The sequence below is a fragment of the Pyricularia grisea genome (genome assembly GCF_004355905.1).
Source record: "Pyricularia grisea strain NI907 chromosome Unknown Pyricularia_grisea_NI907_Scaffold_1, whole genome shotgun sequence".
NCBI lineage: Eukaryota > Fungi > Ascomycota > Sordariomycetes > Magnaporthales > Pyriculariaceae > Pyricularia > Pyricularia grisea.
In genome coordinates this window covers 3,526,957-3,538,826 of record NW_022156716.1, presented here as the reverse complement: position 1 = coordinate 3,538,826, position 11,870 = coordinate 3,526,957, and the positions used below count along the sequence as shown (strand labels likewise).

Sequence of the window (11,870 nt, the reverse complement as noted above, 5' to 3'; positions counted from 1 at the left end):
TCGCGCGTGGCCCGAAAACGGGATGCAGTTCTCACGACGGCGACGGATCGGTGGCGGCGAGGTGCATTTAACAACGGAGCGCAAAGGATGGTGGGGCGGGGCGCGAAACGGCGAACGGCCATTGGCTACAGTTGAGGACGCAAGGCGGCTCCCACCTGCTCCCTTGGCACTTCGTACCGGTTCTGCCCTCACTGGTTTGACTAGGGGAGAGCGGACGGGATCCCGTATATTCCAGTGGGTATGGTCGTATGTGTTTGCTGTGATCACTTGCACCTATTATTAAAGATTTTGAAATGTTCTAGCCAAACCCGGACTCGGAGGCATCGGAAGAGTTATAATTGCATTCAAACACGCTGTAAGTCGGAAGCTGTCCCATCTCGATGACTGACCCAAATAGCGTCTTTGTGTCAAGGCGACATGTGTGTGCTCCAATCCTCAAATCCATGTGTACGACCAAACATTATCAATTCGCCTTTAATAACAATTCAAACTGGATTGTTAACGATTAGGAGGAAATAGATCTGACGATCATGTCGAGAACGGGAAGTGGTTTTTTACCCAACTCAGTGAATAAATTCAGACGGGCTGCCATCCCATTTATCTAGCTTAAAACTCCTAGGCGCTCTACGAGTGACTGTCAAAACCTGTCACCGAGAGTGAAATTCTCCCAAATCTTGGCCCATAACCTGTGCATAAGAAATGAGCCTTGAATTTACCATGAATATAACAGACTCTGGGGTTATTGACAAACCCGCATCTTTAAGTTTTAGGTACCAAGATCATGTAACCAGAAGCAGACCAATGCCACCGTTGCAGTGATGTAGCTACTCGGTATCTGGGCGAAAATTACTTCAAAGTCGGTGTTATGCCTGAGCGTGCCAAGGGCCCAAGACAAGGAAACATGAAGGCCTACTCACCTACAAAAGACGTACTCACTCTACTGATAAAGAGAATCAGCGCTAGAACAATTGATACAACTCGTCAGATTGTTTCACTTTAAAGTAGCGGTCGGCATTGACTAAAGACATAACACGTGGTGGTATCTAGTTTAGTCGGGACATTACCCTGAGAACTTAGGATATTGAAGGCTGCGACTCATAGGAAAATAGAGTTGACTAAGAAAATGTGGCGCCTTTAGTGACCCGAGGGAAACAGGCTGCCGGGACAATAGCCATGCAAAAGCACAAATGCTCCTGGAGTAACCAAGCTGGGAGCAAATATTTCTCTTTGGTAGTAGGAAGCGCCAAGAGAATCTCCACGTCAACCGTGATGGATGATGACCATGATCTTTCAATTTTAAGGCTGAGGCTTTAACAAGGTCATGCTCCTTGGCCAACGGCCTGTTGACCTCCACATGCAACCATGCCTGTTGGATTTAGAACCGGCAGACAAGGTATATCGGTACCGACAGTGAATCCAGAGCCCTACGGGAAAATAGTTTGCTGTTTCAGCCGCACGACACACCTCGTGGTGAGCTCCTGCAGGGTACATTGAATACTTGCATCTGTATCACGCCGCCAAGGGGACACTAGAAATCCCGTCGATTGATTGGCACGGACGTAAGACCCTGAGACTGTTGGGATACTTACCTATTCAATGGCTGGTGTTGGTGCGATGCAGCAGCGGTACATGGGGAATAAAAGTCCCTTTTCACATCAGCATTAAATGGCCACATCCGGTCGCAGGAGCGGCTTGTTGGGCGGAGGTCTAGGTCTAGGCCGAATTGATGGTTACACGTGCTGTTGAAAATCGAAGGAAGGGCAATTGCACCCTAACTAACCCGCCCTGCCGTCTAGAAATAGATAGATAGTCTAAAACTTTGGTAGGATGATCATCGTTAGCAACCATCCCTACTATAGTTGCGTGGCAAATACGAATATTGGCCATCGACTTTCCAAGCGATGGAAGGATTCAGGAATTTCTGTGGTTCCCAAATTGAGGTCGTGTGCCTAGAAACCTTAGTTGGATGGAGGTTAGATAGGTAGATAGTTAGGTACGAGAAACGTTACATGCAAGATTAGCTACTACTCCTCCTGTACTTTGTGCATAGGCGATACCGGTAGAAGGTGAGTAAGGCCTGTCTAGCGAGCGATTGATTGGGTGGGCCATGCTACAGTCAATTCAATGCGCTGCGAAAATGGTTCTTTTTGGGGACAAGCTCCATCCCTCAGTGCGGGGAAGGCTCCTCAGAGACAGTCTCACTGGGTGGCCGCCAATGTCTCACACGATTGGTCACTGCACCCCGCAAGTGCAACCTTGGCCTCCGTTAGGAAGGAGCGACGGGGGCCCTCATTTCGGCCCGTTCTACTGGTTTCCCGCTCGGCAATTGGCCGACAGTCGTTGTCACCTTGACCTGGCATCGCTCTGAAAAAGAATTTTTGTTATTTGTTTGGTTTTCCGTTGATAACGAGTTTTCGTTCACTGGTTGGTTCCTGACCTTCAACTGGGTCATGCCACATCTAATCCACCCTCGGATTCCTGCGATCGGATTGACTTGTGGAGTTATCAGCAGTGTCGTCTGATATCATCTACAGATTCAGCTTGTCTGACTTGACCACGTACCTACCGGTAGAGGACTTGGGTTGCGTGGTGCATTCGCCTTCCAGCTCGTACTTTTTTTTTTTTTTTTTTTTTTTTTTTTTTTTTTTTTTTTTTTTTACATTACATACATAGTTTGTTTCTCCCATCTTTAGAAAACGCTCCACCGTTGTTCCCTTTCTTCACCTTCACTTTACCATCAGGCTGACCCTGACAGAATCGGATCGATACCCAGAAACCTTGATAATATTCGCAACGACGAGACGAACAGGTAATACCATCCCTTTCTCTCCTGTTTTTTTTTTCTCCATTTCCACGTTTGACGATAAGCCTCGACGAGATTTTTTTTTTCTTCATTTCCTTTGTACTTCGTATCTCCAGCAACCCTGTCTCGTTACATCCGCCTTGTCGTTATCACGTTGAATTCAGCATCACTCGGTGGGTCCAGGTTCCTAACCTCGATCGATCTTTATCTCCGGTTCCCTCTTCTTACCTCGCGTAAGAGCGAACAATCAGTAACAAACTTGTTACCATCGCCTACTTGCATACCTAGCACAAAACACCAGTGTTACCGTTCTCCTATACTGCCCGTCAATTCTGCATGCATGTACCACATGAGCACTTCATGTCACCCTACCACAAACTTGATGGCACTGGCCCCTTCTAGGCTCTGTTAGCATTGAATAGTGGAGCCTCCAGGACCACACATTCAGGACCCCTACGTTGCACTGTTGGAGCTTGAATGCCTGCATCCAATTTAATGGAAGGGAATGGGGCCCCCATATCTTGCATCCATTTGTTTGAACCAGGGTTTCGCTGACTCCGACCCGTTGTAGTGGGATTTTATATTGAGCTAGGGACGTGACACGCCGCTCGCGTGCACTCCTCGGGTTTTATTTTCTTCCTCGCCAACCCACCCACTGGCATTGTCCAGTCTTTTGGAAGTGCAAGCCAACGCGCCAACAGCCAATCCTGTCCAGAAAGGACCAATACCTCCTTTTCCTCTTGGAATTCTAGGAAAATCTCCGACCATGTCCGACAAGGAAACGACACCCGGCATGGCCGCCGAGGCCAAGGACACCACCGTCACCGGACTTGACAGCGGAGTCAACAGCGCTCCCGAGGTTGAAGCCCCCGGACAAGGCAACTTCGACCTCCCTTCGGGATGGATGTACAAGAGGTTTCGCATTGCCGGTAGCGAGCTCTGGTATGCATCGCCCAAGGTTCAATTGATCATCGTGTCTTTGGTGTGCTTCCTGTGCCCGGGTATGTTCAACGCCCTTTCAGGTCTCGGCGCCGGTGGCCTGGAGAATGATACTGCCCAGGCTCAGGCAAACACTGCGCTCTACTCCACTTTCGCCGTTGTCGGCTTCTTCTCGGGAACTTTTGCCAACCGTCTGGGAATCAAACTCACCATGGCCATCGGTGGCCTGGGTTACTGCGTCTACGCGGCTAGCTTCTTGTGCTACGTCCATACAAAAAATATCGGCTTCGTCATCTTCGCGGGTGCACTCCTGGGTGTGTGTGCTGGTCTGCTTTGGTGTGGTCAGGGTGCCATCATGATGTCGTATCCTCCCGAGTCGCACAAGGGCCGGTATATCAGTTGGTTCTGGATCATTTTCAACACTGGAGCCGTCGTTGGTTCATTCATTCCCTTGGGACAGAACATCAACAACTATACTGGCGGCGTCACGGACGGCACCTATGTCGGCTTCATTGTCCTGATGTTGGTTGGTGCCGCCCTTGCCCTGTTTCTGTGCAACTCAGGATCTGTCATCCGTGAGGATGGTACCAAGGTTATTGGAATGAAGAACCCGTCTTGGATCTCTGAATTCAAAGGTCTCTGGTCCGTCCTTATCGAGGAGCCTTGGATCGTGGCCCTCTTCCCCATGTTCTTCGCCTCCAACATCTTCTACACTTACCAGCTCAACATTATGAACGGCGCCTATTTCAACGTCCGCACGCGTTCGCTGAACAGCTTGCTGTACTGGATCTCGCAAATCATTGGCGCCATCATCTTTGGCTACGCATTGGACTTTCCGAGTGTTCGTCGGTCTATACGCGCCCGCGTCTCCCTGGGTGCCCTCACTGCCATGACTTTTATCATCTGGGGTGGTGGCTGGGCGTTCCAGTCCAAGCAGCCCACGCGCGCTGTCGTCGCGGGCGAGGATCACCGGAGGGTTGACTGGACCGACGGTGGTGAGGCATACATCGGCCCCATGTTCTTGTTCATGGCCTATGGTTTCTTCGACGCCATCTGGCAGACGTGCATTTACTGGTACATGGGCGCCCTGTCCAACTCTGGACGCAAGGCTGCGAACCTCGCTGGTTTCTACAAGGGTATCCAATCTGCTGGTGCTGCCATCTTTTGGCGCCTCGACAGCTTGCAGGTTGAGTTTGACACGATCTTCGGTGCAACTGTAAGTTACCTCATATGATTCTACATGCCGGCCCCAGCTTTGTGTTTTATTGATTCGGTAACTAATAATTATCTATCCATCACAGTGGGGTATCCTTGCTGCCTGTCTTATCTTCGCAGCTCCGATCATTTGGCTCAAGATTAAGGACACTGTCGAAGTCGAGGCTGACCTGAAGGGAACTGATGAGACAGCTTCAGATGTGATTGTGGCACCTGATGCCGCCGCAGAGAAGCGTATGGACGTTTGAAATACATGATGCTGCTATTTATGGCAAAAATGTACACGTGTGATTCTGGTTTCCTGTCTGTTGTATAAACAGGATCCTGTCTCTCTACGGAAATCTGCTTAATAATGGGTGGCTTGTAGATGCAGACTACAGGATGCGTCAGGGCGTTGTTTTTACCAACACTGCATCGGCTTAACTGCGTAGAATACAACCATCGTTGATTTGTTATTTGTCTTTTGAATGCGTGCTCCTAGTTTTAGAGCCGGATGTGCTATAATGGGGATGTTACATGGGGTGGATGATCATTACTTGAAGCTGTAACCCGATTAAGACGCAGAGTAACAAAGGCACATTGCTGATGATATTTTTGCCAAGGATTTCAATCAATTCAAGGCATTTTAACGAGTCGCTGATATAGAATTTGCAACGGTATTAACTGGAAACTTATGAGAAAGTGATTGCGGTGAATCAGTCAGTTTGTTTCACAAGATGTATTTGGGCGGTAAACTATTTGTTTCTACTCCCCAACATATTAGCGGTTTATAGGTGCTGCAGCGGGCACTGGTCGAGGCGTTGCTGGCAAGGGTCAGGCGGGCGCCCGGGCGGAGTGGGCCCAGCTGACCACTCTTGCTATACCGTACTTTGCATGACGAACGTTCAAGGCAGCATTGTTTCAGTTAGTTCTGGCCGCCACATTTCAACTTCCAACCTCGAATCGATTCCTACGAATGTAACGAACATCGGCAGCAAGACTCGTCTTTGGCGCGAGAAAGAGATTGGAATTTCCCGGAGAGAACAAGGAGAATGAACAGGTCGACGTCGTCGTCGGGCCTACTCCCAATGCCAGGCTCGACATCGGCCAGCTGGGCCGTGTACCGGTCCCGGCTTGTGTCGGTATTCCGCGGTGTCGATTCCTCCGTCTTGATTGCCTTTTGGCTTTTTGGTTAGATACCGCCCACTACTTGCGAAATCTGAAACACTTTGTATGGAAAACAATCAATTCTGACTGACTTTGCAAACCTACGGTACAGGCCTGATCAACAACGTCCTCTACGTCATCATCCTCTCGGCCGCCCAAGATCTCGTCGGCACCACCGTCCCAAAGGGCGTCGTGCTACTCGCCGACGTCCTCCCGTCCTTCCTCACGAAACTCGTCGCGCCGTACTTTATCCACCGGATACCATACTACGTCCGGATCCTCATCTTCGTCGCGCTCTCGTCCTCCGGGATGCTGCTGGTGGCCCTGACGCCGGCCGAGAAGGGGGTGGCGGCGCGCCTGGCCGGCGTCGTGCTGGCCAGCCTCAGCAGCGGCGGTGGCGAGCTCTCTTTCCTCGGTCTGACGCACTACTACGGCCCCATGAGCCTGGCCGCGTGGGGCAGTGGCACCGGCGGCGCGGGCCTGGTCGGCGCGGGCTTGTACGTCGCCATGACGGAGTGGTTCGGACTCGCGGTCAAGACGAGCCTGCTGGCGTCGGCTCTGCTGCCCGGCGTCATGGTCGTGAGCTTCTTTATGATTCTGCCCCGGGCGCCCCTCAAGGAAGGTGAGGGCGCGGGTGTCAAGGACTACAGTGCGGTGCCGGACAGTGATCTCGAGGATGAGGACGTCGAGGGTCTTTCTGCGGCTGATGCCTCGGCGAGCTTGCTGGCTCCCGGACCGCGGAGCGTTGCCTCGACGGCGCTGCATCCGGTAGATGCGGAGAGTGGGGGTCACGGCGCCGTTGCTGTTGCTGCTCGGGGACCGGGACGGAAGCCTACGCTCGCTCAGAATCTGCACAGGGCCAAGCGGCTATTTCTACCATACATGCTTCCGCTGCTCCTCGTCTACGTGGCTGAGTATACCATCAACCAGGGTGTGTCGCCGACGTTACTCTTCCCACTCGAGCAGTCGCCCTTTACCGAGTTTCGATCCTTTTACCCCTTCTACGGCTTCCTGTACCAGCTGGGCGTCTTCATCTCGCGCTCCTCCACGCCCTTCTTCCGCATCCACAACCTCTACCTCCCTTCGCTCCTGCAGGTGGCCAACCTAGTGCTACTCACCCTACATGCCATGCTTAACTTCATCCCGTCTGTCTACCTTGTGTTTGCCGTCATCTTTTGGGAGGGCCTGCTGGGCGGCGCAGTCTACGTCAACACGTTTGCCGAGATCATGGAGAACGTGCCCGCGGCGGACCGCGAGTTTAGTCTCGGGGCTACTTCTGTCAGCGATAGTGGCGGGATATGCCTAGCGAGCCTGATCGGGATGGTCTTGGAGGTGTCGCTGTGTGATTATCAGGTCAGGAAAGGGAGGGATTGGTGCAGGCGGATTGAGGCGAGTTGAGATTTGAGTTGGTTTCCTTTTTTTTTTTTTTTTTTTTTCCCAAAGCATTTGACAGCGGACATATCGATTGAATTTCAGCATTTTACTCAATTATTATTTATATCTATTGTTCTAACCCCTTACAACTTGAGCGTCAAACGTGCCCAAGTGGGTGAGATTCTCGACTCTTTCCTGACTCTTGTAGTGCAGAGTCAAGTATGATCTGAGAAGCAAGACAATGAGCGATTTTACTCGGAATAACCATCGTCATTCTCAAAGGCCTGCGTGTCCAACATCTGCCGACAATGAACCTTGCAAAAAGTATCAGACTGACAAGCTGATCAGACGACGCAAACTGGGCAGGTTTTTCTACCTGCGAACCCATCCAGGTTGTCCTATTTTGTATAGTGGGTACTTATTTTAGAAACCGAGGTAGGCGCCCTCATAGTATGGGCTTGGTTCCATTCCAAGGGGCGCACGGCTCGCCACCACGTGTTGGTTCCCCCCTGGAAGAAGAAATCTTGTTCCTAAGGAGTTGCGAGGGATACCGTGGCTTCGCGTGGGTAGGCTTGCATTTGAATCTTGAAACTCTATCTCATCAACCGGCCCCAAGCGGCTTGGCGAGCTTTTTTATTTTTTTTTCGTTGATGCAATATCCCGGAGATGTGTTGAGAATATGGCGTGTTTTTTTTTTTGTTTTTTTTTTTGTTCTTCGTGGTCGAGAGTCGCGACCATGGGGCTAGGCTTGCTGCATGCGTAATGGCTGGCCAAAGAGAAAAAAAAAAAAAAAAAAAAAAAAAAAAAACACGTGGCTTGGTCAAACTCTTTTTGCTTCCTTTTTTTTCGCAGACTTGTATGCAACTTGTATGCAGCTAGCATGCATTGACGTTTGAATGCGTGGGGGGCTTCTTTTTTTTCTTGTTCTTTTCTCGGATTGAAAAGAACTGCCGTCCGTCGCCTTAAATTAGAGTTTGATCGCGTCTGATCAAACTTCAGACCAGACGATCCGGGCCCCCATGGGGTACGCGGTCTTTGATGAAGAAAGTCCGCGGAAAGCCTCAATCGGGACAAAAAAAAAAGAGGTGCACCCTATGGCTGTTGATGGGTAAGGCTTGCTGCAGGTGGACATGCGCCAAAGGCCATACCCGAGCAATCAGGCCATTATGATGGTGTCGTTATTTCCGGAGCACGGCAACCCAGGCCGTCATGTGATACGTCTCGCCGTTCTCGGCAAGGCGCCTTATCCGGTCGGCCAGCAGGCCGTCTAGCCGGTCCTTGTCCTGCCTGCTCCACCCGGCCCCCGTGTAGCCTTCGCACATGCTCCGGCGGATCTGATCGTAGGCCTGGGTGGTCCAGAGCGCCCAGGGAAAGGAGCGCGTGATGCTCCTCAGCTCCACCACGGCGCTGGGCCCGTCGTCGGCGAGCTTGGTGCGGCTCCTCGCCCGCGCCAGGCGGGATTTGCCGATGCTGCTCCTCTTCATGCTGAAGAGTGACGACTGCGATGAGAACCCTCCCAGCTCCAGCATTGCACGCAGCCCGCGCTCGCTCAAGACGGCGCGCGACGTGTCCACCTCGGCGTCGGGTTTGGCGGCCCCTGCCACGCTCTCAAACAGATCCACGTAGCCCAGCTCCGCCCACGCGGTAAGGACGCCCGTCCCGCCGGGCCGGAGGGTGCGGCGCATCTCGGAGACGACGCGGGCGCCGTCGGCGGTAGACATACCTAGGACCACGAAGCCAGAGAAGGAGTGAGAGAAGACGTCATCGTCGAGACCCGCTAGGTGCCTGCTGTCCATGACCTGGGCGCGAACGGACGCGCCGCGCCGGGCAGCCGCGCTCGTCATGGCGGGTGATATGTCGGTGGCCTCTATCCGTGGGGGAGCCTGCGCGGGTAGTGATGGGAAGTGGTGGTGGTGGTGGTGGTGGTGATGTTGGTGATGATCGTGACCGCCGCAGCACCGGGCAAGGATCTCGGCGGTCGCGATGCCCGGGCCGCAGCCATTGTCGTGGACGACGGAAGAAGAGGTGATGGGCGGCGCCAGGGATATAGCGTCGGCGGCGAACAGGCGCATTGCTGGAAAGGTGGACTCGTAAGTCTCGGAGAGGCGTGAGAATGAACCGGTCGTCTTTGGCTGTTTTGGGGACTGAGGGACCACCACTGGTGACATTTTGGTGTTGTGTTTGGTGGTGGCGCCTTTTGGCTCAAGGCTGGAAACGTCTGTCGAGCAAATCTCGACTATCCATGGTTTTGACGCCATTATTGTGTAGTTCCCAGTATGCTGATGACCGGGAATAACGGATTGGTGCAGGGCATTAAAATTATAGAAGTTTGTAGCAAAGGGAAAAGGCAAGCGGCTCCTTTGCCGAGATTCAAACGTGCTAACGACAAAAGTGCAAGTTTTTGTTGGGGTGGGCAGGTTGTTTCGCTTGCTGCCGCATCTTTTTTTGGACCTGGACTGCACTCGTCTCTCCCTTCCGATCACCCGGATTAAGATCCGTTGGCATGGAGGCGGAGGAGTTGTTAATTCGAAGGATTAAAGATAAGACATGCGGGACCGACCCTCTAACGGTCTAAGAGCCTGCGAGAAACTGCAAAGTCTGCAGCAAGGCAATTAAAAAAAAGGATCAAATAAAATGTACAGTAAAGTTGACAAGGGAATTTGGGTAAAGCGGGTTTAATACAGTCTTTCCACTCGATTAGGTGTAGTTGTAATTGCATCAAGCCGCCTATAAGTGGAGTGCCGCACCTCAACGGTGGGGGGCGGTGGTTCAGGTCTGTCAGGTCCCATCACCGTTCGCAAGTAATCCACAGTCTGGGACTGGAATGCGACTTGAAGCGGAGGATGCCTAGGTAGTGATGTAGGTATGCAAGCTGGGTTTTTGAGGAAGGAAGGTAGAAGCGAGCTGTGATGAATTTTGCTTTCCCCCTTCCACTGAGCGTATGTCTCGTCCAATCCTTTGTTTTATTTTATTTTATTTTACTTTATTATGGCTTGTTACTCTTTGTTTCCTTTTTTTTTGCCTCATAAAAAAAAAAAAGCTCAGCCGTACGCACCCTAGCCCCAAAATCTAGCACCAAAAAAAGTGCCAAGATTTGATGTACCGGCACGATTGCGCGATCGTGTTCCCGTACGTTTTAAATTAAGACCGAGCAATAAATAGCCCTCTCCGTTTCAGCAAATCACCCCACTTTCTCAACCAGCCAAGGTTAACCTTGGACCTTGTGTTTAAGCGATCATACTGTACACGTGTAATACTGCGGGGAGTCTTATTGTCCCTAATTTACCATGTCAACTTTTGTTTGATCTCTTCTTTATCTGCTACTGTAAATACCGTCAAGTTCTTTGAAGGGGAAGAAAGAAAAAAAAAAGAGATTGTATCATTACACTGTCAAACCCAAGGCAACAGCTTTAATAGGCTGTTCCTCCGAGCGGGCACCAAAGAGCTGCGGCCGGATCACATCACGCCCTAAGGCATGCTCTTGTGTCACGGCCAAACGCAACTAACCAGCCAAGATGCCATGTCTTACCGGTACACTACTCGGCATGCGCCAACAAAAAAAACATTCCCGACGACAGGCGCTGTTAGGTTTGAGGAGGATTCGGTGAAATTTAATGCCACAGAATCGGGCCATTTTTGGGATCCTCGCGCAAATAAAATAGAACAAAAATAAAAACTAAACGGCCATTTCAATACTTGGCACCAGCTTACAAATACGGGGGGGAAAAAAACATCACAAGATGACTGAAGAATTCCACTTGAACAAGTCATGATTCTGAAAAGCCCCGTGTCTAAATGAACAGGGATACAGGGATGGCCCAACAAAAAGAAAAGCCGACTTACCTATACCTTAAACAACTACATGACCCCTTACCAGTCTGAGCTTTTCTTACCAGGTACTTGACCAGTTGTTGATCTGATTGTTCCACACCAACGGCTTCACTCTGGAATTCGTCTGACCCGTGCTGCCACCTTTGCCGTTGTGCTTGCAGTTCTCGCAGGCCCAGTCCAACTTGACGTCGTCCTCAATCTTGGTCACCTTCAGCCTGCCTCCAGGGGCACCTGGGCGGGAGCACGACTTCTGGCTCTTCTCCAGGGCGCACTTGCGCACGTTGTACCGGCTTCCGTATGTGCTGCCGCATTGCATGCACTTCAACAAGTACTCGTACCAACCATAACACATGTTGTATGGGCTCGCGAGGTGTATGTTTGCTTGGTGGTCGGGTTGGGGGTTCAGTATTGCATGCAGTGAACTTATATGCTTCGTTGTCTTTCTCAGGTTGAACCCAAGGTTTGAGGGAAGGTATTTTTGTAAACTACTGACGCTGACAACAATGTCATTATTTTCTTCAATTCCATCGTTTCTGTTTTTGCGGTAAGATTATATTTACAA

At 51.2% G+C, this 11,870-nt stretch overlaps 6 protein-coding genes across 6 annotated transcripts; 3 read left to right on the top strand and 3 right to left on the bottom strand.

Annotated features, from left to right (window-relative positions):
• Nucleotides 1-22: 22 nt before the first annotated feature.
• On the top strand, nucleotides 23-338 carry PgNI_01044 (uncharacterized protein; the record flags this gene model as incomplete). Its single annotated transcript, XM_031121121.1, has 2 exons — nucleotides 23-238; nucleotides 303-338. The coding sequence occupies 2 exons, from the start codon at nucleotides 23-25 to the stop codon at nucleotides 336-338; spliced, it is 252 nt and encodes an 83-aa protein (XP_030986322.1).
• An 870-nt stretch (nucleotides 339-1,208) lies between these two features.
• Nucleotides 1,209-1,703, bottom strand: PgNI_01043 (uncharacterized protein). The gene is made up of 2 exons (XM_031121120.1): nucleotides 1,590-1,703; nucleotides 1,209-1,424 (listed from the first exon to the last, which is right to left on the bottom strand). The coding sequence occupies exons 1-2, from the start codon at nucleotides 1,673-1,675 to the stop codon at nucleotides 1,376-1,378; spliced, it is 135 nt and encodes a 44-aa protein (XP_030986380.1). The 5' UTR covers nucleotides 1,676-1,703; the 3' UTR covers nucleotides 1,209-1,375.
• Nucleotides 1,704-2,634: 931 nt separating this feature from the next.
• PgNI_01042 (uncharacterized protein) lies at nucleotides 2,635-5,647 on the top strand. The gene is made up of 3 exons (XM_031121119.1): nucleotides 2,635-2,809; nucleotides 3,375-4,958; nucleotides 5,044-5,647. The coding sequence occupies exons 2-3, from the start codon at nucleotides 3,570-3,572 to the stop codon at nucleotides 5,203-5,205; spliced, it is 1,551 nt and encodes a 516-aa protein (XP_030986327.1). The 5' UTR covers nucleotides 2,635-2,809; nucleotides 3,375-3,569; the 3' UTR covers nucleotides 5,206-5,647.
• A 232-nt stretch (nucleotides 5,648-5,879) lies between these two features.
• PgNI_01041 (uncharacterized protein) lies at nucleotides 5,880-7,501 on the top strand (the record flags this gene model as incomplete). The annotated part of the gene is made up of 2 exons (XM_031121118.1): nucleotides 5,880-6,127; nucleotides 6,216-7,501. The coding sequence occupies exons 1-2, from the start codon at nucleotides 5,989-5,991 to the stop codon at nucleotides 7,499-7,501; spliced, it is 1,425 nt and encodes a 474-aa protein (XP_030986326.1). The 5' UTR covers nucleotides 5,880-5,988.
• Nucleotides 7,502-8,655: 1,154 nt separating this feature from the next.
• PgNI_01040 (uncharacterized protein) lies at nucleotides 8,656-9,735 on the bottom strand (the record flags this gene model as incomplete). The annotated part of the gene is made up of 1 exon (XM_031121117.1): nucleotides 8,656-9,735. One exon carries the CDS (start codon nucleotides 9,733-9,735, stop codon nucleotides 8,656-8,658), a length of 1,080 nt encoding a protein of 359 aa, XP_030986325.1.
• A 1,631-nt stretch (nucleotides 9,736-11,366) lies between these two features.
• PgNI_01039 (uncharacterized protein) lies at nucleotides 11,367-11,660 on the bottom strand (the record flags this gene model as incomplete). Its single annotated transcript, XM_031121116.1, has 1 exon — nucleotides 11,367-11,660. One exon carries the CDS (start codon nucleotides 11,658-11,660, stop codon nucleotides 11,367-11,369), a length of 294 nt encoding a protein of 97 aa, XP_030987828.1.
• Between the last annotated feature and the right edge of the window lie 210 nt (nucleotides 11,661-11,870).